The sequence below is a fragment of the Penicillium cosmopolitanum genome (genome assembly GCF_028827165.1).
Source record: "Penicillium cosmopolitanum strain IBT 29677 chromosome Unknown utg000004l:1.0-4361866.0:1.0-4365735.0, whole genome shotgun sequence".
NCBI lineage: Eukaryota > Fungi > Ascomycota > Eurotiomycetes > Eurotiales > Aspergillaceae > Penicillium > Penicillium cosmopolitanum.
In genome coordinates this window covers 110,354-135,001 of record NW_026622674.1, presented here as the reverse complement: position 1 = coordinate 135,001, position 24,648 = coordinate 110,354, and the positions used below count along the sequence as shown (strand labels likewise).

Here is a 24,648-nt window from a genome sequence, read left to right as displayed (position 1 = left end):
TTGGAACGCAATCCTGAGGGTCAACCGGGTCGGTACACAGACGCCGAAATTGACCACATGCGGAGGGTGGTGTCATACTGCAAACGCCATCTGGCCCCGGAAAAGAGCGCCAAGCGAAACCCCCACAGCCGAAGTTATCGATCGTTGAAGAATTGGGGGCATGATGCGCTCAAGGAGTAACTCGCTATACGAGGAGCAGTGGGGAAGCTGGAAAGATCGGCTATTGAGTAATACAGACGATTCGGCTTTTGATCTTTCATCTTGGCATCTCTCATCCCCGATTCTCAAATCCAAGCTGCTCGCAGGTTTCCGTGGCTTTTAGGCCCGCGTAGATTGGTCTTTGTAATGGCGTGAGCAGCGTGGGCGTGTATGGGCGTGGGGGCAAACGGGACCATCGGACGTCAATAATCATGCCGTAATCGGGTGCGTCCGAGGCAAAGCGACTGAATCTCGGGCATTGCAGACAGGTCGCCGGGTCGGGCAACTCGGTCGCGAGCGTGGGTCTGCGCGTAGGAGCCGAGGAAATCCATATTGGTCAGTTGATTGGCCAAAGGGGCCTTTCCCACCACACCAAGCTTGGAATTGATCGATCGAAAGGGAATGGAGGCGTGGGGAACGCGGGGAAGACGTGGAGGTATCATTGGTGAGCTGACCCTGTGTTGTATCCTCGATCAACATGGTGGGTGGCGAGACGTGGGGGTGACATCGAAGCCATAAATGTCACACCCGACGCATTTTCACACCCCCAGACTACCCCGGATTTCCCTGCTGTGTCTGAAGGGCAAACCCAAACCAAACATGTCGAAACACGATTCAATCCACGATGAGATCCCAACCAAACACACTGAGGACGCCGTTCAACGCATACCGCTCACGGAAGAGGAGAGCAAGAGTATCTGTCGAAAAACAGACCGGACTATTCTGTTGGTGTTGATCTGGGTCTACTTCCTGCAAATTCTAGACAAGTCGGTCTTAGGATACGGCGCGACCTTTGGTCTCCAGACCGATACTGGACTAACTGGAAATGAATATTCGCTAGTTGGTTCGATTGGGCCAATAGCGCAGCTAGCCTGGCAGCCCTTCTCATCCTTCTTGATTGTCAAGATTCCACACAAGGTCCTGATGCCGACGCTGTGCTTGGGGTGGGGAATCGCGCAGGCATGTATGGCCGCATGCTATAATTTTCAGTCGCTTATGGCTGCTCGGTTTTTTCTTGGCTTATTTGAAGCCGGGTGTTTACCCCTGTTCGGTGTGATCACGAGTCAATGGTACCTGCGTTCTGAACAGCCTTTACGGATTGCAGCCTGGTACAGTACCAACGGGCTTGCCACAATCGTGGCCGCCGCATTATCATACGGACTGGCACAAATTAAGACAAACGTGCTTTTACCGTGGCAAATGTAGGTCATGATACTGATTATAATTTACCTTGGCCATGTGCTGATCAAGTCATGTTTAGAATTTTCCTCTTCGTTGGCCTCCTGACGATCATTTCAGCGCCAGTGGTGTATTGGAGATTGGACAACGACGTTTCAACGGCACGGTTTTTGACGGAGTTAGAACGGGCGCAGGGTATGGAGCGTCTGCGGGCCAACCAGACTGGAACAGGGAGCACGGAGTTCAAGTTTAGCCACGTTCTGGAAGCGGCATTGGAGCCCAAGACCTATCTGTGGGTGGGAATGGCCATGTTGCTCAACATCGGTGCCAGCGTTACAAACATCTTTGGCCCTTTGATCCTCGGTGGCCTAGGATACGACAAATACACTACCACGCTCCTGACAATGCCCTTTGGCGCTCTTCAAATGATTGTCATCCTATTAGCCAGCTATATGGCGCAGACGGCCCGATTAAAGGGAGCCGTCTTGGTTATCTTCATGATCCCGGTAGTTGCCGGTCTGGGTATCCTTTATGCCGTTGCCCGAACAACATCAGCGCAAGGTGCTTTGCTGGCTGGCTATTACCTCCTTGCCTTCTTGTTTGGAGGTAACCCCTTGGTTGTGACATGGATCATTGGTAACACAGCGGGAACCACAAAGAAGTCTGTTTCCATGAGTCTGTACAACGCTGCCTCTTCTGCGGGTAATATTGTGGGACCCTTACTCTTTACTTCCAAGGATGCTCCGACATATCACCCTGGACTACGGGCCTGCCTGGGTATCTTTAGCGCGATGGCAATAACCGTGCTCATTCAATGGGCAAACCTGTGGTTGCTCAATAAACAGCAGTCCCGCCGTCGGGTTCGCAATGGGAAGAGTGCCAACATAATCGATCATTCTATGCAGAGGCGTTTTGAAGGCATCGGGGAGGAACGCGAAGCGGGACCAATGGGCCAGGGCCTGGCTCATGCTGGATCAAATATCATCGAAGACCTTACAGATGGACAGAATGATGAGTTTGTTTATATCTACTAGACAACATTGAGAACTGGCAATGAATCATGTCGCTGGGAGTTAATCAACAAATATTCCACCCATGGGAAGGTACCTGGCTATACGCCGGCCTCTAATATCCAGAGAAGATGGGATGCAACTTGACTCAGCCCTGTCAAGTCGCTGGGTGCCTGGTTCGAATGGAAACTGTCGGTCAGCTTTCTAAGTGGGAAACCCTTTCTGTAGGTCGATGAAACATCACAATTCAGATTTCTGAAGTGACACTCGAACGAGAGTATGCAATGTAATCGCGTCTAGGTTCATGGAGAAGAAAGTATAGCTACCAATATACCGACCGGAGATCCACAACAGCAACAAAGGCTCAACGGTGAATCGCCACCTGATGATTAAAATGAACCGATTAACTATCACTGCAATACACCGTCATTCGCTCACCTAGGGAATTGTGATCATCGCAGCATACCAAGGTCCCTGCAACATTCCCAAGGACTTACATTGCATAATTTCGATTTCATCGTGGCTTACATCTCTTTCATCGCAGGTCTTCCACTCTTTACTCCGCACTGGGCATGTGTAGTTAGGCCCTGAGCTAACTAGAGTGGGAAAACCCAGACGCCCTTCGGGAAGTCATCTAAATGGGCTCCACAGGCTGGATTAGGGCTTTCTAGTATATGTCCTACCGCATGGCACCATCTTAATCTGGGTACAGTGCGCAGGTTTGTCTTCGAATCTTTCGGAGTCGGATTCGGAACTGGGCAGAATTACAACTTGTTGTAGTCTCTAACAGTCGCGTCATCTAACCGCCCTTCGTCCGATTTGACGAAAGAAAAAAGCAAACCAGAGGATTGACATGCTACTGCAATTTACTGATACCAATCGACCGATGACCCAATTTCCTTTTTTAGACTCATTGTGGGTATTTAGCACGTATTACAGGCAACAGACTAGAAAGAGGGCTTTATATAGGATCCATAACTCGCCATGCTCAATTATTAGGACGCTAAAAACTTTGATATCTTCCACATATAGCCAGTCACGCAAATTACATGGATAGAATAAGATATTCTACTGCGCTCCAAGCTTGACTCCTGGGACCTTCGCTTTTTGGGTCCGTATTACAACTTCAATCGATACTAGCATATCAGACAAAACGGAAAAAGAATTTGAGACTTGTTTGAGACCAGCTCTTAAAATGACGAGAGATGCTCAGTATGTTACTGAGCCCATCGCAATCGTTGGTAGTGCCTGCAGGTTCCCAGGTAATGCAAACACGCCTGAGAAGTTGTGGGGTCTTCTTAAGAAGCCCCGGGATGTCTTGAGAGAAATACCTCCCGATCGATTCAACGTCGACAAATTTTATCACCCAGACGCCGCTCACCATGGAACGTCAAACGTCCGCCATTCCTACATACTATCAGAAGACCATCGCTTGTTCGACGCCCAGTTCTTTGGGACCAAGCCAGTAGAAGCAATTTCGATTGATCCACAGCAGCGCATGTTGCTAGAGACCGTCTATGAGGGCCTGGAGGCAGCCGGAATGCCGATAGAGAAGCTACAAGGCTCAAATACTGGTGTATATGTAGGACTGATGACGAACGATTACACAGATATCGTGGGTCGAGACATCCAGAAATACCCAACATACTTTGCATCAGGTACAGCAAGAAGCATTCTGTCCAACCGAGTATCCTATTTCTTTGATTGGCATGGTCCCTCTATGACAATCGATACGGCTTGTTCATCCAGTTTGATTGCCCTACATCAAGCGGTGCAGAGCCTGCGAAATGGCGAATGCAGAGTTGCAGTTGCGGCCGGGACAAATCTTCTCCTCAGGACCTGAGCAGTACGTTGCCGAGAGCAAGTTAAAAATGTTGTCACCGACTGGCCGCTCAAAAATGTGGGACCGGGATGCGGATGGATATGCCCGGGGTGATGGAATCGCAGTTGTGGTTGTAAAATCACTGGCTGCTGCGCTAGCCGACGGTGATCACATCGAATGCATAATTCGCGAATCAGGAATAAATCAAGACGGGCATACGAAAGGGATTACGATGCCCAACCCCGTAGCACAGGCAGAACTCATTCGCTCCACCTATGAAAGAGCGGGTCTAGATTTATCGCGGCCTAGCGACCGGCCGCAGTACTTTGAGGCCCACGGAACTGGTAAGAAATATCCCAAATAACCACTAGGAAGTTTTGCCGACTTCAATATTGACTTTGGAAAACAGGAACTCCGGCAGGGGATCCAGTCGAAGCAGAGGCTATCAGTACAGCATTCTTTGGAGAGAAAGCTGGATACACACGAGACCTTGATGGAGGGCCACCTTTGTTTGTGGGATCCATCAAGACAGTGATTGGGCATACTGAAGGCACAGCTGGATTGGCCGCTATTTTAAAGACTTCGCTGGCTCTACAAAACGCAAAAGTCCCTCCAAACATGCTATTCAATCGGTTGAATCCTGCTATTTTGCCGTTTTACAACGACCTAGAGATTGTCACGGAGGCGCAAGAGTGGCCAGGATTGCCGAGCTCCACAACCCGTCGTGCAAGTGTGAACAGTTTTGGATTTGGAGGAGCAAATGCACATGCTATCCTTGAATCATACAACAGGACTACAAGTATTGGCAGTTGTTTGATAAACGCTAGGCATCTTGTGCCTTTTAACTTCTCTGCTAACTCTTCAAAATCGCTTTTTGCAAGTCTTGCTGCACATTCCGCATATTTGAATACAGAGGATGGTATTAGTCTCAGAGATCTAGCATGGACTCTGAACTCTCGCCGCTCAACCCTACCAATTCGAATTTCAATTGCAGCATCCGATAAGGAAGATCTGACGAAGAAGCTGGAAGCCATTGTCAGATCACCACCAAACTCGAGCCCTTCGGCACCAAATACGATTTCCGAACAGCCCAAATTCCTCGGTGTATTTACAGGACAGGGAGCCCAATGGGTTCAAATGGGAGCTGAGCTGCTCGACAGTTGCCCACTCGCAATCCAATGCATCACTAATCTCGATATGGCACTGCAAGCCATCTCTGAGTCAGATCGTCCAGACTGGTTATTGAAAGAGGAGATAATGAAAGACAGTCTCTCATCTCGTATCGGTGAAGCGCTTTTCTCGCAAACAATCTGCACTGCCGTTCAGGTAATGCTGGTTGATCTCATTCAAGCTGCAGGTATTCATTTTGATACCGTTGTCGGCCATTCGTCTGGCGAGATTGCTGCGGCATATGCGGCCGGATATATCTCCGCAAGTGATGCAATCAGAATAGCCTACTATCGGGGCTTGTCTTTACAATACGCTCAGCGTGACGGTGGAAATCGAGGTATTGGTGCAATGATGGTGGCTGGAACTTCCTTTGAAGACGCCCATGAGCTCTGCGAGATGCCAACCCTCAAAAGCCGCATTTGTATTGCTGCTAGCAACTCATCAGACAGCATCACTCTTTCGGGTGATATCGACGCGGTGAATGAAGTGATCGACATATTCGAGGATGAAGGGAAATTCAGTAGGCTGCTTAAGGTGGACAAAGCTTACCATTCACATCACATGCTACCTTGTGCCACGCCATATATGGAGAACTTGAAAAGGTCCGCTATTTCTCCTTGCCGCATATCCGAGCGTCGGACCACGTGGATATCAAGTGTGTACGCCCTGGATATTACCCACGTGAAAGACGAAATCTCAAGCACGTATTGGAGTAACAATATGATCAAACCGGTTCTTTACTCTCAGGCTATTAGCTTTGCCACTGGTGCAAAGGGTCCTTTTGACATGGTCCTCGAGATTGGCCCACACCCAGCACTAAAGGAGCCTACACTACAGACTATCTCGGAGGTTTCAGGCCAGGGAGTTCCATATTCAGCAACGCTAATCCGTGGAACTTCAGGCACCGAAGCATTTGCCTCTATGCTCGGAGCTGTCTGGTGTGCACTAGGAAGTGGGGTCATAGACTACCAACACTTCGACAGTGAGACCACACCCGGAAACTCCCCACCCAAGCTGTTGAAGAATCTCCCAACTTATCAATGGGACCACGACCGGGTATACTGGCACGAGTCACGTTCTTCAGCTGTCTTCAGAACTGGAGCTGGAAAGTTCCATCCACTTCTCGGCACCAAATGTCCAGATGGGACAACGAAAGAAATCCGCTGGCGAAACTACCTTTACCCGCGTGAGATCTCATGGCTTGCACATCACCAAGTGCAAGGTCAAATGGTTTTCCCAGCTGCAGGATATATCACAGCTGCAACAGAACTAATTGCGGATCAATATGGTATTGACTCGATCCAAATGATTGACTTCCAGGACGTCATCATCGGACAGGCGTTAACATTCGAAGAAGGGTCTGGGACTGAGGTTATTTTCGCATTCACCATCACAAGCAGCCAGGATAACACCATTACAGCTGTTTTCAACTGTTATTCAGAGAGTAACAGAGGCACTTTGTCTCCAGTCCTTCATGCGTCTGCCGGAGCGCTGATAATGTTGGGCGAGGTCAAACATGACTCCCTTCCGCCCGTAAGGAAATGCACAGATTCCTTTCTCGAGCTTGAAGCAAAGCGATTCTACGATCATGTGACGGAAATAGGGTTTGGGTATACTGGTCCATTTGTTGCACTTTCTGAGCTTACCAGGAGAATGGACAAGGCCACCGGTATAATTGCTGTGCCAGACGAGGGCAATATTAATCCACCCTTCATAATCCATCCTGCGTCTTTAGACGGAGCCATTCAGTCCATTATGTTGGCGTATTCGTTCCCCGGAGACGGTCGCTTGAATAGCCTCCATCTACCAACGAGTATCGATCACATTAGAGTCGACCCATCTTCTTTCAGGAGCACGGCCGTGCCTGGGTCCAGACTACCATTCTACTCCTCGGTTGCAGAGGGGAAGTTCTCCGAGCTCTCGGGTGATGTGGAGATATATTCGCCAGATTCCAGATCTACGATTTTACAACTGGAAGGGTTGCATACCACCCCTCTAGCTCCATTGTCGCCTGCCACTGACACCCCACTGTTTACCGAAATTACTTGGGCACCAGAAAGGCCCTCTGTCTACGATTTGCCAAGTGCTCCCGAACCGGGTTCTCAAGATTACAATATATCGCTCGATCTAGAACGTGTTGCATTATTCTATCTAAAACAGCTCGCTGTTCAATCCGAGTCAATTCCTCGTATATCCGGGAAACTTCATAGCCTTGTGTCTTACGCAAAGCATTGTGTTACACAGGTTGAGTCATGTGAGCATCTATTTGCACAATCTCAATGGTCCAATGATACGACAAAAGATATAGACACCATTGCGAAGGGGTATGTTGCGCTTCATTTTATTTGTTCTTGTGACGTGCTCGCTAATACCATTTAGAAACGCTGCTGTCGGAAATATCAATTTTCAGGCCTTGCATAAATTTGCCGAAAATATCCCATCCATCCTCTGTGGTAAAGTCGATGCCTTGGAGGTTCTCATGGAGGATCACTTGCCAAGTCAATTATACACCGGGACTTTTGGGTTTCAATTTTATCTACGACAGTTGGGCAGAATCGCTGGACAGATCAGCAACCGCTTCCCACACATCAATATACTGGAGCTCGGTAAGAGTCACAGCCCTTTTCTGATTTGCCTCGACATTGATATAATCCAACATTATTGTAACACAAGTTTTTTCAGGTTCCGGCACGGGACAGGCCGCAAATTCTGTTCTCTCAGAATTAGGCACCGCGTTTTCTTCTTACACGTATACAAGTGCTACGGACTTTCTATTGGATACTGCACGGACAGAGGTTTCCGGGGATCGTACAAAATTGATTTTTAAGGTGCTTGAGGTTGAACAAGATATCATCGCTCAGGGATTTTCCGAGAATCAGTACGATCTAGTCATTGCTTCTCTATCCCTCTACCCCACAAGGGATGTGGAAGCGACTTTGTTCAAAATCCGTCGTTTAATCAAACCTGGTGGTTACTTGATTCTTCTGGAAGTAACAAATCACAACTCCATGCACGTTGGACTTATTCTTGGCTGTCTTTCAGGATGGTTCCCCAACAGAACAAATGAACAAAACCTCTCGTCGTGTCTCTCTGTTGAAAGATGGAGATACTTCATGGATAGGACTGGTTTTTCGAACACAGATATTGTTTTGCAACACCCAGGTCACTCCCCAACACCGTTCTCTCTAATGCTTACCCAGGCAGTCGATGACCGTGTGAATTTCTTGCGTGATCCCCTTGCGAATTCTCTACATTCCTTTTCTTCGCAGTCTCTAACCATAATCGGTGGGAACTCAGCCCAAACAGCCACATTGATTGCCGATATCGAGTGCATGGTGACCCCATACTTTGGTATCGTGAACATATCCACTTCTCTTACCGATTTGACGCAAGGATATCTTACCCCTATGGGCACGGTATTGAGTTTGACTGAATTGGATGAGCCAACATTTGTGTCGATGACGCCAGAGAAGTTGAGAGCCTGTCAAGAGCTGTTCAAGCAAAGTAAAAATATCATCTGGGTTGGAGAAGGCGCACAGGGGAGTAATCCATTTTCAAACATGTTTGTCGGCATCCAGCGAACATTGGTAACAGAAATGGACCACCTTAGGGTGCAGTTTCTCAACCTGGATTCAATGGTTGAAGCTCAAGGAGTTGAGATTACGAAGCGACTGTTACAGTTCATGGCGGGAGACCAGTGGGATCTAATGATACAGGCAAAAGAGTTACTCTGGTACACTGAACCAGAATTACACCTGAAGAAGGGAAGATCTTTCATCCCACGACTAAAGTTGAGTCACGATCGAAATGAACGATACAATTCTGGGAAAAGATTAATAGTCAAAACCGTTCCATGGATCGAATCGACAATTTCTATTGTCCCCTCCGAGAATGGGTACCAGGTTTTCGAGTGTGGTGAAGACTCATCACTATTTCTCCCTCGAGGGAAGGTTCAAGTCACTAGTGCGCTGCTCAGACCAGTTGAGATGGGTCTGAATCGGTATTTCTTCCTTATCGCAGGCAGAGAGGTCGATGGTGGTAATCGGGTTATTGGATTCTCTGATAGCTTGAAATCTTGCATAGGCCTGCCTTTATCCAGTATGATGAGATGCGGCCAGTCCGAAAAGGAGGCGCTGAGTTGGATGTTAAAGGTCTACATAAATCTTCTTGCTCAGTCTGCAATTAGGAAGGTCCCACCTGGAAAGTCCCTCGCTGTCCTTGACCCCGATTTTTCGATTTTAGCAGCATTGAAACACTATGCGACTCAAATGAATGTACAGCTGGCTCTTATAACTAGCAATGACCCATCAGCCCCATCGCCATGGATCTATATTCATCCTCTTTCAACACGCCGGGTATTACATAGCAGTATTCCGCCTCAAGTTACTCACTTTTTTGACGCAGAGTTAGGTAGAAGAACGCCCTCCATTATCCTGCAAGCCCTACCAAAAGGTTGCGTGATTCAGACCGAAGCTTCACTCACCGGTGGTTGTTCCAATCGACTGTCACAGGCCAACCTGGATGAGGTCAATGTGAATTTTCAAAGTTCATGGGCAACGGCAGGTGAACATGATATCCCGGTCAATATCAAACGATTCCCGATTCATGATATTAAATCTCTAATCGAAGACGAAATAAAGCCAAACAACCAGGGAATTGTCTCGCTAGATCTCCCGAACTTGCCCATTCAAGTCTTACCTGCTAGCAAAACTGTCAGATTCTCAAAGAATAAGACCTATTGGTTGATAGGCTTGACGAGCGGGCTCGGGCTCTCCATCTGTGAATGGATGGTTCGACAAGGTGCCAGATACATCGCTTTATCCAGTCGCAATCCAACCTTGGACAAGAACTGGATTGGTTCAATGGCTTGTCGTGGATGCACCATTCGAGCGTTGCCAGCGTAAGTTGTCTTCTATTCTTTAACTGCAAGATAAGAATCGCTAACCAATGATAGTGATGTAACTGATCGTAACTCCATCCATGAATCCTATCAGCTTATAACGGAAACCATGCCCCCAGTGGGTGGTGTTGCTCAAGGCGCGATGGTGCTGGAAGACACCATGTTCTTCGATCTAGACCTTCCTCGTTTCGAAAATGTACTTCGCCCCAAGGTCCAAGGCACTCTCTTGCTCGATGAAATTTTCAAGGACAATATTTTGGACTTTATGATATTCCTCTCTTCTATGGCCTCAATCACGGGAAATCCCGGCCAGGTGGCGTATAATGCTGCAAACATGTTTATGGCTAGCTTGGCTGCACAACGACGACAGCGCGGTCTTGCCACACATGCTATTAATCTTGGCGCCATTGTAGGAAACGGATACGTTACACGAGAACTCAGCATTGACCAGCAGTCCTACCTTTATAGAACTGGGCATAATTGGATGTCTGAACAGGATTTTCACGAGACTTTTGCAGAAGGTGTTATTTCATGTCTGCATGGGGCAAGGGATGCTGATCCCTGTAGTAGCCTCAGAATTGACGATGACCAATCGAAGAAGTGGTATATGAATCCCATGTTCCAACATCTGGTGTCTAGAAGAGACCCTTTGATTGCTGGTGAAAGGAAAGGAAAATCTGGACTTGCCCTCAAAACACAACTTATCAACTCATCATCCCAGTTTGAAGCGATGGAGATATTGCAAGGTATTTAGCACAGTTTTATCCCTCGAGGCTCTCTTATATTATCTAATCTTCCCAGGTGCCTTTGCCATCAAACTACAATCAGCTCTCCAGACTGATCCAAGCAAATCAGTTGTCTACATGAGCCCGGATGAACTGGGAGTTGACTCACTGGTGGCTGTGGATATCCGCTCATGGTTTCTTAAGGAGTTAGGCCTCGATATTCCCGTGCTGAAGATCTTCAATGCAGCTTCTATCCGAGAATTATTAGAATTTTCCTTTGCCATTCTACCCAAATCTACTGGTCCGAATTCTCTTCCAGAAGTGTCTCGGGAGGCCGAGCAAGCTTATCCCGGTTCCAATGGGCGGGCCGAACGAGCCACAGGTCCGGTTAAAGAAGATGAAATTGACGTCACCGGTGCGACTAACACGGTCGATGTGATTAATGAAGATTGGGCTGAACATGAAAAAACATTCAACATCGATTATCCATCAAATGGTGAAACCGAAAGCGTTAGTTCCTCGGCTTCTATAATGACCGCTGATTTGAACTCGGAAAAGTATGGAGACAGCTCTTCGAGTTCCGTCCAAGCGACGATAATCTACCCTTAGGTCGCAAAATCCAAAGATCCTTACCTATGTCTATGGCACAGGCAGGGTTTTGGTTCCTGACAAACTTTGTTCAGCACAAAACCGCCTTCAATGTCACTCCGGTGTTTGAGTTGAGAGGAAGGTTCTCTATCGATCGCTTCACGAAGGCGGTCCGCAAAGTCTCTCAGCATCATGAGGCACTGAGGACATTCTTCTTTGTTGATAGCGCCCAGCGGCCCATGCAAGGAGTCTGGGATACTCCAAAGCTTCACCTCGAGCATAACAACATCAATCACGAAATAGAGGCCCAGGTAGCCGCAAACGAAATGGGCACATATACTTTCGACCTTGCCGAAGGGGATGTTATTCGCATAAAGGTGCTTTCCCTGGGTCTTGACCGGCATTGGATCATTTTCGGCTTCCACCATATTATCATGGATGGTATCAGCTTTGAGATTTTTTCGTCTGATCTCGAAACAGCTTACAATGGAACTGCATTGTCGCCTGTTGTTCAATACCCAGATTTTGCCATGCAGCAACTTCAATATCTTGAACATGGTGAATATCAAGTCGAGCCAAGATATTGGAAGAGGCAATTTCCGGAAGTCCCAGCCCCTATTCCGTTACTTCCATTTTCTCTACGATCTGATCGACCTATGGTTGTCGGTTTCAGCTCGCATATGGCTCAGTTAAGTCTCAGTACCGCCTTGGCGAAGGATATTGAGAGATGCTGTCGCAAATTCAGAGTAACGCCCTTTCACTTCCATCTTGCAACATGGCAGATATTTCTACTGCGCCATCTAGACCTTGATAAGATATGCGTTGGGCTTGGAGATGGCAATCGCACACACCCTGATGTGATGCAGACGGTGGGACTTTTCCTAAATACTCTTCCTCTTCAATTCGAAAATCAACCAGCTCAGACATTTGGCCAAGTTGTGAAGCATACAAAGGTCGTTTCTCAAAATGCTTTCGCAAATGCTCGCATTCCATTTGACGCTATACTCGATGAGCTAAAGGTTCATCGCTCAGCTTCATACAATCCACTGTTTCAAACTTTTTTCAACTTCCGGCAGAACCTTGAAGTCTCGCGGAGTTTTTGCGGCTGTACTGCTCAGGCCTCGCTTATAAGTCCAGGGGATACTTCCTACGATCTCCAACTGGACGTGAGCACCTCTAACAATGGAGATACATCGGTTTGCCTTCTCGTTCAGAAAGATTTATACGGCTTTGATCATGCTGAACTACTTCTTCGTGGTTATCAGAGACTTCTGCTGGAGTTTTGTCGCAACCCTGCAAGACAAGTATCCTGGCCCAAGCTCTACGCAGCAGATGACATCGAGCAAGGCATGAAACTTGGAAAAGGCAAGCCGTCAATCGTTCCTGAAACTTACCTTTGGCCAACCATTTATCTAACATTTATTAGGACCAGAATTGAGAGAAACTTGGCCAGCGACTGTAATTCACCGCCTCGACACTATGGTGTCTAAGTACCCCCAGAATGTGGCGATCAAGGAGTCAAGTGGTGATGAGCTCACTTACTTGAAGTTCCAACAGCGCATCGCCATGATTTCAAAAAAGATGTTAGATTCCGGCGTCCATCAAGGTGCTCGGATTGCTGTGTTGCTATCTCCGACTTCAGACTGGATTTGCACAATTTTTGCCATTCTGCGTATTGGTGCTATATACATTCCACTCGACAGAAAGCTGGGCTTAGCTCGACTAGCCTATATTGTTTCGGATTCAAACCCACTTGCTGTTATACTCGACTCGACCACTGCTTCCGACATCCCAGGGCTCAAAACTGAAGCCCAATGCATCGACATAACGAAACTACCCATCGTCACCGGAGATCCTCCACCAAATGTCGCGGCGCCAGATCAGTCCGCTATAATAATGTACACAAGTGGCTCTACGGGAACCCCCAAGGGAATTCTGATCCAGCATTCGGCATACATACACCACATACAGGCATTCTGTGCGGTATGGGACATCGGAGAAGCTAAAGAAACAATCCTCCAACAGTCCTCATATGCATGGGACATGTCCATTTACCAAGTATTTGTTTGTGCTTGTAGTGGTGGAATTTTGGTCGTCGCCGACAGCATTTCCCGGGGAGACCCCTTTGCTATTTCGCACATAATTTCCTCCCGGGGAATTACGATAACTTTTGCCACTCCAACTGAATATCTAACCTGGCTTCAACATGGTCGGCAGAACTTGCGAGAATCTCGCCTGAAGAAAGCAGTCTCTGGAGGCGAGTTCATATCAGCTAGTCTTACCCGAGAGTTTCAATCCTTGAACAAAAAGGATCTCAAGTTGATAAATGTTTACGGCCCAGCGGAAACAACCCTGTCGTGCAGCTCCGCCGAAGTCTTTTATATGGAAGCATATCAAAAGCTTCAGAAGCCTCAGTTTGGTCTTCGTACACTGCCAAATTATTCCATATTTGTCGTGGACCACAACCTCAATCCTGTCCCTCTTGGCATTCCGGGTGAGGTGGTTGTTGGCGGACTCGGCATCGCGCGAGGGTATTTGGATTCCAATCAGACAAAGGAAAGATTTTTTGTTGATGTCCATGCGAGTCCATTTTTCAAGAGCAATGATTGGACCGTCGTTCACCGAACTGGCGATCGCGGTATGTTGACGAAACAAGATGGTCTCATTCTGATGGGCCGTATATCTGGTGACAATCAAATCAAATTGGGTGGAATTCGCATTAATGTCGAAGAGATTGAAAAGGCAATCTTGGACATTTCAGAAGGTACCATATCACAGGCAGTGATTTCTCCTCGACATGCTGAGCCGCATTCCGGTGACCAAGAGCTAATATTGGTGGCCTTTGTCGTAATGAACAGCGTTACTGAAAATGCTGATGGGTTTCTGGAGGCTCTAGTTCAAGATCTACCTCTTCCGCCATTTATGCGCCCGGTTGCAATTATTCCTGTTGGCTCACTTCCTCAGAACGCCTCTTGCAAAGTAGATCGATCTGCAGTTAACAAACTTCCTTTGCCAAATATCGTTTCAAGTCCCAGAGCTAGTGTGGATCCCTTGCCTCTAGAGACTTTACTGCGCCAACTTTGGAAAGAGGCCATACCAGGAACAGTCTTCTCTCTTTACTCAGTTGATTCTGAATCGGATTTTTTCCATGTCGGAGGAACTTCATTGTCTCTTGTTTCTCTTCAGTCACTTATAAATCGGCACCTGGGGCTCCTCGTTGCTCTTCACCGGTTATTTGAGGCGAGTACTTTACAAGGAATGGCAAGGAGCCTTGAGAGGCTATCCTCACAGAGTTCGTATGAATCTGTTGACTGGGAAGCTGAGGTTCAGCATCTTGTCCTTGGTGTTACTTCTGATGAAGGCAATGACATAGACTCCGGCAATTCTCCCGCCGGAACTGATGTCGTGGTTCTTACTGGTGCAACAGGCTTTATTGGAAGGGAAATTTTGAAACAGCTGTTGAAATCTGACACAGTTCACGCTGTGCATTGTATTGCAGTACGAAAGCCGAAAGACAAGTTGCCAACCATTCTTCAGCATCCAAAAGTCCAAATGTACCATGGTGATTTGGGTTCTCCTCGACTTGGCTTATCAGTTGCCGATGCGGCGATGATATTTCACATTGCCGACATAGTTATTCATAATGGGGCCGATGTTTCTTTCATGAAGACCTATCAATCGCTTAAACTGATCAATGTCGCCTCCACTCAAGAGCTCATCAAACTTGTCCTTCCAAGAAAAATCCCTTTTCATTTTGTCTCTTCGGCAAGCGTTACTCGCTTAGCTTCACAGGAGATATTCACCGAGGCTTCGGTTGCTCAATATCCTCCACCAAACCATTCTGATGATGGATACACTGCAATGAAATGGGTCAGTGAAGTATTCCTCGAACGGATAAGTCATCAATTCAATTTAGATGTCTTCATCCACCGGCCCTCGAGTGTCATGGGGGATGGCGCCCCTGATCTCGATCTTATGAGAAATGTTATTGAATATTGCCAAAGGACAAAGGTGATTCCGGACCTGAATTCCTGGTCGGGTACCTTTGACTTAATTTCCGTTGAGTCAGTGGGTGCAACAATCATCGAAGCTGTCCTTGTGTCTGGTAAAGACACATCTGGTGCAAATGCAGGGAAAGTTCGTTATATTCATGAGTGCGGCGAAGTTCAATTAGCCCCGGATGAAGTCAGATCGTTCCTGGAATTCAGGACAGGGGAGAACTTCAAAGAGGTATCCCTTGGTGATTGGGTCGAATGTGCCGAGGAGGCCGGAATGAACACTCTGGTTGGTCTTTACTTGCGAAAATCTCCTGATGGGCTGGCCCTGTTGCCAAGATTGACCAAAGTGGGTGCATAAAAGTTAAACAAAAATAGTTTAACTACCTCACACTTATGAATCATTCTTGTCTATGCTTCTTCCCACATAATATTCTCTTACTCAGCGCGACTCTACGTATCGGTTTCAAATTTCTTAAAGCATCTTGGCAGTCCTCTTAACCGACCTCAAATTCCCCATTAGTCCAACTTATACAGAATTCAAAATAACCTTTTACTTCATCGAGAGGGGATGAGGTTTGTTAAAAATATGCTATGTCAGATCCCAAGGCTCTGTACTACTATCTCATACTATGTCACCAGCAATCTTGAATAGAGGTTAGCAGCATAAGTATTTCTCTATCGCTCTAGTGGGAAGTTCCTCGCAAGCGAGCGATAAAAAGGCAATAGCGCGTTAAACTTCAGCTTGATGCATGACTAAGAAAGACCAAGGCACGCCTACTTTATGAGTATGCGCGTCATACCTTAGTTATATTCTTCAAAATCCATAGTTACTCTTTGTGATGTAACACCTCATGCCTCAAATAACTTTCCGGAAGCAGAAATTGAGCAATGACATTCCTTACCTTTAAATTATACTTTCCGGGCTATGGGCCAGATATCTAGTACGATTATCTAGGAAGTCATCTCCTTATACCTAGACCATCCAAATTTAGACTGACGTTCAGGAATATTGCAGACTCCTTGTAAGTCTTACAAAATTTCGTCGTAATCTGACGTTGCACATAGGCTTATCGGGACTTACTTCTCATAGAGGCCTCTCTTTCCATTCACGAATATATGTCTGAAAATCACTTCTAATCTATCCACTCGTATTTCTCCACCTCAGGGAGCCTTCAGAATTTTTGTGTCCAGAATCCGGGCTCGCGTACTGCGATCCGACTAGGTAGATTCCAGAAAAAGAGCTTCTGTTCCACAAAGCTGACAGAGTGCCGGTTCTCATAGCAAGTTACCCAATATGCCAAGATAGTACAAGTGACATCAACAAATAGTATTGGAACAGATTAGTTGCCGGGCATATCGGAACCGGGAGTGCCTAACAGCGAAACCGTGCGACCATCCGCAGCTGAACTTGCCCCAACGCCAGTATATAGATATCTCCTTCGTTTGATCCAAGTTTTCATTGAACCCAATCCTGTGTTTACCACAAAATGGCACAGATTATCTCTCTTATTATCATCTCTATGTCTCTGTTGGGACGTGCTCAATTTCAAAGCATAGTACCAGCGGAGCACAAAGATATCACATTTACAATTCAAGTATCTCCAGATGCGGTCAAGGGATCCGGGCCTATTTTCTTGCAAATGAACTCGACACTCCCTGTGCAATGGTTTGCATTAGGACAGGGAATTCACATGAAGGACTCTAATATGTTTATCGTCTATGCGTCAAGGGGAAGTCAGAATGTGACAGTATCTCCAAGGATGGGCAAAGGTCATTTCTTGCCCCTCTATAATCCTGATGCAGATATTTCGCTTCTCGATGGTAGTGGTAATTATGATGGCGCTCTTACTGCTAATATCAGATGCGACAGTTGCTTGTCATGGGAAGGCGGTTCTGAGGACCCGATGAACCCTGTCAGTCCCTGGATTTGGGGCGTGAAGTACGGAGAGCTATTACGTTCAGATAGTGTCTCTGCACATCTCCTTGAACATGATTTTGATGGCGTTGCATTCGTCAACATGAAAAATGCTACCGGAACCAACACAATGAGGAACCCTTTTGTGAACCTAGGCAATGCTACCATCACCCCGGCCTGGAACAGGCCCCCATTCGATTCCGTTGGGTTGAACAAAAAGAAGATTGCGCACGCTGTGCTGATGACGCTCGGTTTCGTGGCGTTATTCCCTTTTGCTGCGATTACTCTCCACCTATTCCCCTCATCTAGTACTGTGACCATACACGCTACGTTGCAGCTTTTTAATTTGGTTCTTTCCATCGCGGGCCTTGCGGTTGGCATTTCGATGTCTCAACAAATCCATCTGATGCGCCACCATCACCCAATTATTGGAATCATCGTGGTGGCGAGCCTGAGTGTCTTCCAGCCTGCCATGGGACTGATACAGCACCGTCATTTCCATAAGACAGGCGGTAAAGGAATGTTCGCCTATCTTCATCGATGGTTAGGACGAAGCATGATCGTCTTGGGGATTATCAATGTGGGATTGGGTTTCCAGCTGACCGGATGGAGAGACCATTATGCACCTCGTGGGGCGGTCATATCCTGTAGTGTGGTGGCTGGTATCGTCGGAGTAGGCTACGTGACGATTCTTCTTCTGTCGAGTATGAAGAAGCAGCGGGCTTTATCCAGCCAATAGGCCATTACACAGCTGATCCATGTACAAAGAGATCTATATATAACTAGTAGTTGAATTAACTACTAGTTTGAATTAGAAGAGGACATCTATGGATATAGTTGATTTCTGACAAGGAGTTCTCCAGATATGATACCAATCAGTGCAGCAGCGCCATGAAGCTACCAATGTCCATATGGAATACAGAGTACTGTGCTCAAGATTGTACTCAGTAGTATTGACCAATAGCACCCTTTTCCTGGAAATAATAATTTAGGAATGCCTGTGAAACGATAAGCAAACGACCCACAATTGCAGCCCCTATTCATAACCACACCCGTCATCTCCGCTCTTGCAAGGCATCTCTCTCACCGCATGGATTTGACCTACCAGCCTTCTGGTAGGTCCAGATCACGCGGCTTATAGATCTTCATGTTCTTCTTTTTATCATCATCTGGCCCCCACTGGTCAGCATTGCGGAAGCCATCGGGGAAGGGATCTGCAGGACTCATGCCGACCTGCTTGAGACTATGAATCCAGGCGCGGCCCATCACACTTGGCAAAATCGCAGGATACTTGTCGACGGTGGTCGTTCCTCGAACGCGACCGTAAAACTTGGTGCCGATGATACTCTGGCAGGTTAGTGTGTCCCTGGAAATCTCCCCTCGGGCATGCAGGATCGCCAGGCGGGCACAGACCGCCGTGCCTGATGGACTACGATCAAGGCGACCGGGGGAGACGACAGCCGCCATGTGTGTCTTCTTGCGAGCGTCTCCGTCTTCACAGCCTATGGGATCTGTGAAAACAACGGTATTAACGCGGTCCATGGTAGGCTCGAAGGGATGAGCGCCCTCATATAGCTCATGGAGAGCATTCTTGATGCGCTCCCCGATCTCAATCATGTTTTGGCCATTCCCATCCTGAACACTGACCCCTACCGACGCAGCATCGACAAAGGCACAGATCGTACCCCCGTAAGCAATATCCACGGAAAGTATACCTAGCCCATACAGATCGAGTTCGAAATCCAGTGCCATTACAAAGGAAGAGAGACCGTGAACAGTGACAGACTCACACATTGACACCCCGGATCGCTTTTGGGCTTTCAGTCTCACATCGACATTGATGAGCCCAGCCGGGGTGTCAAAGGACAATTTCATGGGGGAAGCAGGCAATTTTTGACTCTCGGCACCCGGTCCATTCACGGTCACTTGCGCCGCGGCCATGAGACTTGAAATTGAAATGGGGACATAATCATCGTTTTTGGCGAATATCAACCCACGTACGGCGCGGGGGTTGCATGGTGGCAGTATAAAGACCGCGTTCTGACCACAATGGCCCCTCGGCTCATTCAACAGCAGCTCTCGGCGCCACTCATGCTGACTCATAAATTCGAGCTGTTTATAGTACATTGACTCGCCTGGGATATCAGGAATGCCACCGATGACGACGTCGCACGACTCACCTTCGGCGTGGCAAGCCACGACAGACATAGTACTTTCGGTGACATAGTCGTCAAAGGGAACGGGGTCCACGGAGGAGAAGGTCTCCGAGCCTTTGTTAGCATCGTCAGCATTACTGTGATCATGATCATGATGGTGGTCTTCTTGTTCTTCACTGTCACTGGAGTAGTGCTTCTTGTGGTTGGAGGTACGTCCCTTCTCTTTGGGGTGAGCTCTAGGGCGAGCCTCGTAGTATTTTGGGCGTCTGCGTGGCTCATCATCTGCGTGGCGTGTTGAATGGCCTCGAGAGTTGGACTTGGATTTGGACTGGGACTGGGACTGGGACTTGTGGCTGCCCGGCTTAGACCTGGACTTGTTGTCTGAACTTGAAGAGGATACTCCTCGGGGAACTCGATGAATGTATTCAACTTGAACAGGTGAGGATTCCGAGTCTCTGAGGCCCCAAGGGACACGGTAAATGTAGTTGGGGGATGGACTTGGAGATACCTCTGGCTGTTGAGGGGGTGGAGTAGAACTACTAGTACTAGTAGTAGGATAGTAGTATCGACGGGTGGTAGGCATAGTGCCAATGTGTAGAAGTAGTAGTAATAAAGGTGACGGTAACACTGCCGCCTCGGGAAGCGATCGGCTCCCAGAGCCCAACCTGAGCTAGTCCACCCGCCGCCCTGAGCTGCTCCCTGAGCGACCATGAGCAACCCTAAGCCTCCCTGAGTACTCCCGGAGCACTCCCGGAGCTGCTCCCTGAGCACCCTGATCCCTCACCTTGGATACTCCGCCTGGGCCACAATACGCTTCTTTTTTTGTTTCGCTTCCTCCGATAATAAGCGCTTTGCTGCCTGCGGTCGCTCCTAGGAGCTTAAGAAAAAAAAATATGACCTAATCGTGCACGTTAAGATATTCTCCAGCGCGTGCTTACTCGACTTTATCGCCTACTGACCATGAACAGCCATGTCATATATATGTTAATTAACGATATGTCAAAAGATGAATATGGTCGCTGTGTCTCTGGCTCTAGGCCCTGGACCAGTTTAGCCCCAGACTATGATTACTATATTCTAGCACCAACTCCATAACCCATCGGCGAAAATCTACCCATATAGCAGAGCTAGAAAAGTCTCGATACCCTACCAAATTTTGTGTACTCTCAAATCGCTGATCATGCGTTAATTTCAGATGTAAGCCCCTAGGAGCACCTCCTTTTGCTGGTATAATACAGGCAAGCGTGGCCCTTAATTAGCCACGCTACCTAGCAGTAGAGTAAAGTCAGAGATTAGTTAAATAGATCTTGACCTTAGCTGAGAATAATTGCAGCCCGAGCAGAGGCCAGTTCTTTAATTATTTTTTTACCTAGGTCTAGTACCTCGATAAGCACAGTGGTACATAAAGCTATAAAATAATCCGGGTCTCTATTTAAGAATATTTAGATTAATATCTTTCCCTTAAAGTCCCTATTTCTATATCTTTAGATCGATATCTCTTTAGATAGTTTTTTCAAAGTTCTTTCTATTATAGTAACGCTAAATTATCAAAATTTCTGGAAACTGACTACGTAGTCCTCTAGGAAATACCTAGATAATGTCCTTAAAAATTGTCCTTCGGCTGTATTAGGATAGTCTCTTACTCTCTTAGAAAGATACGATATAAATAGCTATACACTGTGGAAACAGAGACCCTATAGTGGGAATAAAGCAGAGGATTTTAGTACGTATAATTAATTATTTATTTGACTTCCTTATAAGGTAATCTAATAGAATTACCCTAGCGTTGTAAAATTACTAACCTACATAAGATACTTTACTAGAGGTGGCCGCTAGCAATATATCGGCTACTGATGTCTATCCTAATTATCCTGAGTACCCTAAGGAGGTTATACTCTTTAGTTCCTCTGGACGCAGTAGCAGCCCTTCTGTAACTAGCCTGAATAGACCTAGAATATTAAGGATTTTCGACGTTTTTTAGGATAATCTAACTGAGCGAGACTATAAGAATGTATACGTATATATACACCCTATTTTAAAAAGTAGAAAGCGAGCCTTAGAGGAACCGGATTTATCCTAGAAATAAAACCAAACTCTTAACCCTACTGCTGCAGATATAAAGATATCAACGAGAAGAAACGGTAGTCTAAACAATAAAATTCTGTCTTAGATTAAAGATAGCTATCTATATAGACTTACTAGCATTAAAAATTTAATTAGATACCTTAAATAATTCTATTGTTTGGCTAGGGCTAAAGCATAATATTCAGATGATTTAGTTAATAGAGGTACTTACGATAAAAATCTCTCTGTAATTCGGAGTATAATTAAAGATCTCTAGTACTTATACGGTATTATTGTAATAAGTTATATAGTAATTAATAGGGCTAATACAGACGTATTAACTGTAAAGCAGTATTTAGGGACTATAAAAATAATTTAAACAGAAGAAGATAACTGTTAATTATTAAAACTGAGAGACTCTAAAAATCTCGTATAGAGTCGTATTACAATCTGTTTTCTAGGGAGGACTAAGAGTACGATCTAGTAATATTATACTATATTATACTCTAAAAAAAGCAGCAGATCTTTAAGTAAAGAAAATAATCTAGAGAGCTCTTACTAACTTTATAAGCCCTTATTAAATACTTGTAAAAGCTAAAGGTTACAATAATCTTATTAGCTTAGGAACGGAGGAAGTACTATTAAACTACATTGAAGATATTCTACTTATTCGGTAACAGATTCTTTAGATAAATTATAACAATATTAAGCGTTGTGGATTTCTAACTTTGTATTGATAAAAGGTTTTGATATTTATGCTTTAATATAATATTGACTGCTCTGGATGACGTTTCCCTTAAGTCGGTACCCTATAAGTAAATTACCTCTTAAGTAAAATAGCCTCTGCTGACCTCTTTTGCAGTTTATTTTATACAAAGTCTAAAGTAAATTATATTATAATCTGTTATACCGGATCTTCTATTCAGTTACAACGAAAGACTGAGTACTCTTTTACTCTTGTAATTTTTTCCTAACCATTATTTGAGATATAATATGTAGTACAACCCGGGGCTACTACTTTCTGATTTTGGCAGACTGCTGACTATAATGAATATAGCCAGCTGTAAATACCAGGTAGAATTCTACTGTAATCTTAAGCAAAATTATGTATAAAATGAGTATGAGAATATTATGAATGAATAGTAAGCTTAAGGCATAGATGCTAGGGTTGTAGAGTCGGCTACTAGGGTTATAGTCAGAGCCTAGTGAAAAATATCTGCTTAGATAACTTAGAGTTTATTTTCTATATTTGACGATTGCTGGTATGTATCTTAGGGAAAGCTATTTTACTCTCCCTTGCAGAGTATGTTTAATTCTATAAGGTCAGGCCAAATTTCAACTCTCGTCAACCTATAAGGGCTCTAGAATATAAGGAGTGATTGCCTGAATAAAATATACTATATTTATGTCCCTGTCTATCTTTGCCTTCTTTTGAATCTGAGACTAGTGAGACCCTCACAAGTATGCATAGTCTTCCTGGGAGCAGTGGTTGTCTGGGAGCAGTAGTTATTGTTCCTCGGACTGAATTTATCCCTAAACTTCAGGGCTAGCTTTGTCCACAGCAGGGTAGTGAGTCTTTTTGAAGTGATATTATAAATTTACTACTAGCTTATAAGAACTGACTGTACGGCGTATTTCGATCTCAGATTACTGCTACTAAGAGGGTAGGGTGCTAAATATTAAACAGCAATTATTGTCTTCTAACTCTCAGCTGTTGATATAAGTCAATGTAAGTATTCCCAGTACCTATTATCTACCGTATTTTTTATATGTAAGCTAACATACGATAGATAATTCTGCTTGATTGTCCTCCAGAAAGTCTTATTTTGATCACAGAATATCTCGATACGGCTAAGGACATGTTTATACTATCGTATGTTAATTAAGAAATAAATTATCCTTTATTTCTGAGTCTGTACAAATTCAACATACGACATTAACGTAGCTCGGCATTGTTTTGGGGTATTTACAAAGGCGATCCAGAATTTATGAAAATGATACTGTGTAATTACCAAGCGAAAGCCGACACAAAGATGATGTATCTCGTACACCTATCTTTTATGTTATTGACGCTAGGAATAACGAGAAGGAGAAGAAGAACGAAGATATTATTCAAATTCTCCTCTCTGTTGGGGAAGCAGATATTAACTAGCAAGATAAAAGAGAGCAGACTCTACTGATACACGCTATCAGAAGGAAGCTTCTGTCTACCGTCTTACTTCTACTGGATTTTAAGCCATATTTAGATAAAAGAAATAAAAAACAGCAGTCTGCTATCTAGTATACCATTGAAAATTATGACGAAAACCTAGTGCGGGTTCTTTTGAAAAGGGACAGTGATATACGAATACGAGACCACAAAGACGTTTCACTTACGATGCTTGCTCTAAAAAGGAGATACGTGGTAATCGCCCGACACTTACTTCAGCGTCCAGATCAAAAGATAGGAAAGTCTTTACTGGATGATGTGAATGACAGAGACCGTCTGCTTCGCTAGGCTGTAAAGACAGACCTCTAAGAGATCATCTATCTACTGGCTGCCTATAGTGGAGACCTGAATACAACAAATAAGCATCAGGAGACCTTGCTGCATCAAGCCGCAGAAAAGGGTGACGAACATGGTCCAACAGCTGCTTATTTGTGAAAACATATCCGTCAATACGACAGACAGATATGGTTGTACAGTAGTTTTCGAAATCAGCTATATCTCGACACACATGCGAGTCCTTTCCCGGATAATATATCCATCAATGGAGAGGTTTCATTGGGTGATTTTTGATCTCATATCGACGCGCCTTCTACATATATATTTCCTTACGTTACAGATACGTACTCGTATTTTACAAGTAACTTCCAAGGTTATATACACAAGCGACCTTCCTGCCCCTCTTTCTTTTTTGCCTTCGGCAGCTAGTTCTCCCTT

The 24,648-nt window shown here is 45.6% G+C and overlaps 4 protein-coding genes across 4 annotated transcripts; 3 read left to right on the top strand and 1 right to left on the bottom strand.

Annotated features, from left to right (window-relative positions):
* Positions 1–798: 798 nt before the first annotated feature.
* N7509_001471 (uncharacterized protein) lies at positions 799–2,411 on the top strand (the record flags this gene model as incomplete). Its single annotated transcript, XM_056626108.1, has 2 exons — positions 799–1,400; positions 1,460–2,411. 2 exons carry the CDS (start codon positions 799–801, stop codon positions 2,409–2,411), a joined length of 1,554 nt encoding a protein of 517 aa, XP_056491903.1.
* Positions 2,412–3,582: 1,171 nt separating this feature from the next.
* On the top strand, positions 3,583–15,948 carry N7509_001470 (uncharacterized protein; the record flags this gene model as incomplete). Its single annotated transcript, XM_056626107.1, has 9 exons — positions 3,583–4,045; positions 4,188–4,553; positions 4,619–7,703; positions 7,759–7,985; positions 8,062–10,279; positions 10,334–11,025; positions 11,081–11,514; positions 11,655–12,788; positions 13,093–15,948. 9 exons carry the CDS (start codon positions 3,583–3,585, stop codon positions 15,946–15,948), a joined length of 11,475 nt encoding a protein of 3,824 aa, XP_056491902.1.
* Positions 15,949–17,077: 1,129 nt separating this feature from the next.
* N7509_001469 (cytochrome and DOMON domain-containing protein) lies at positions 17,078–18,244 on the top strand (the record flags this gene model as incomplete). Its single annotated transcript, XM_056626106.1, has 1 exon — positions 17,078–18,244. The coding sequence occupies one exon, from the start codon at positions 17,078–17,080 to the stop codon at positions 18,242–18,244; it is 1,167 nt and encodes a 388-aa protein (XP_056491901.1).
* Positions 18,245–18,606: 362 nt separating this feature from the next.
* Positions 18,607–20,372, bottom strand: N7509_001468 (proline racemase family; the record flags this gene model as incomplete). The annotated part of the gene is made up of 2 exons (XM_056626105.1): positions 18,607–19,943; positions 20,327–20,372. 2 exons carry the CDS (start codon positions 20,370–20,372, stop codon positions 18,607–18,609), a joined length of 1,383 nt encoding a protein of 460 aa, XP_056491900.1.
* Between the last annotated feature and the right edge of the window lie 4,276 nt (positions 20,373–24,648).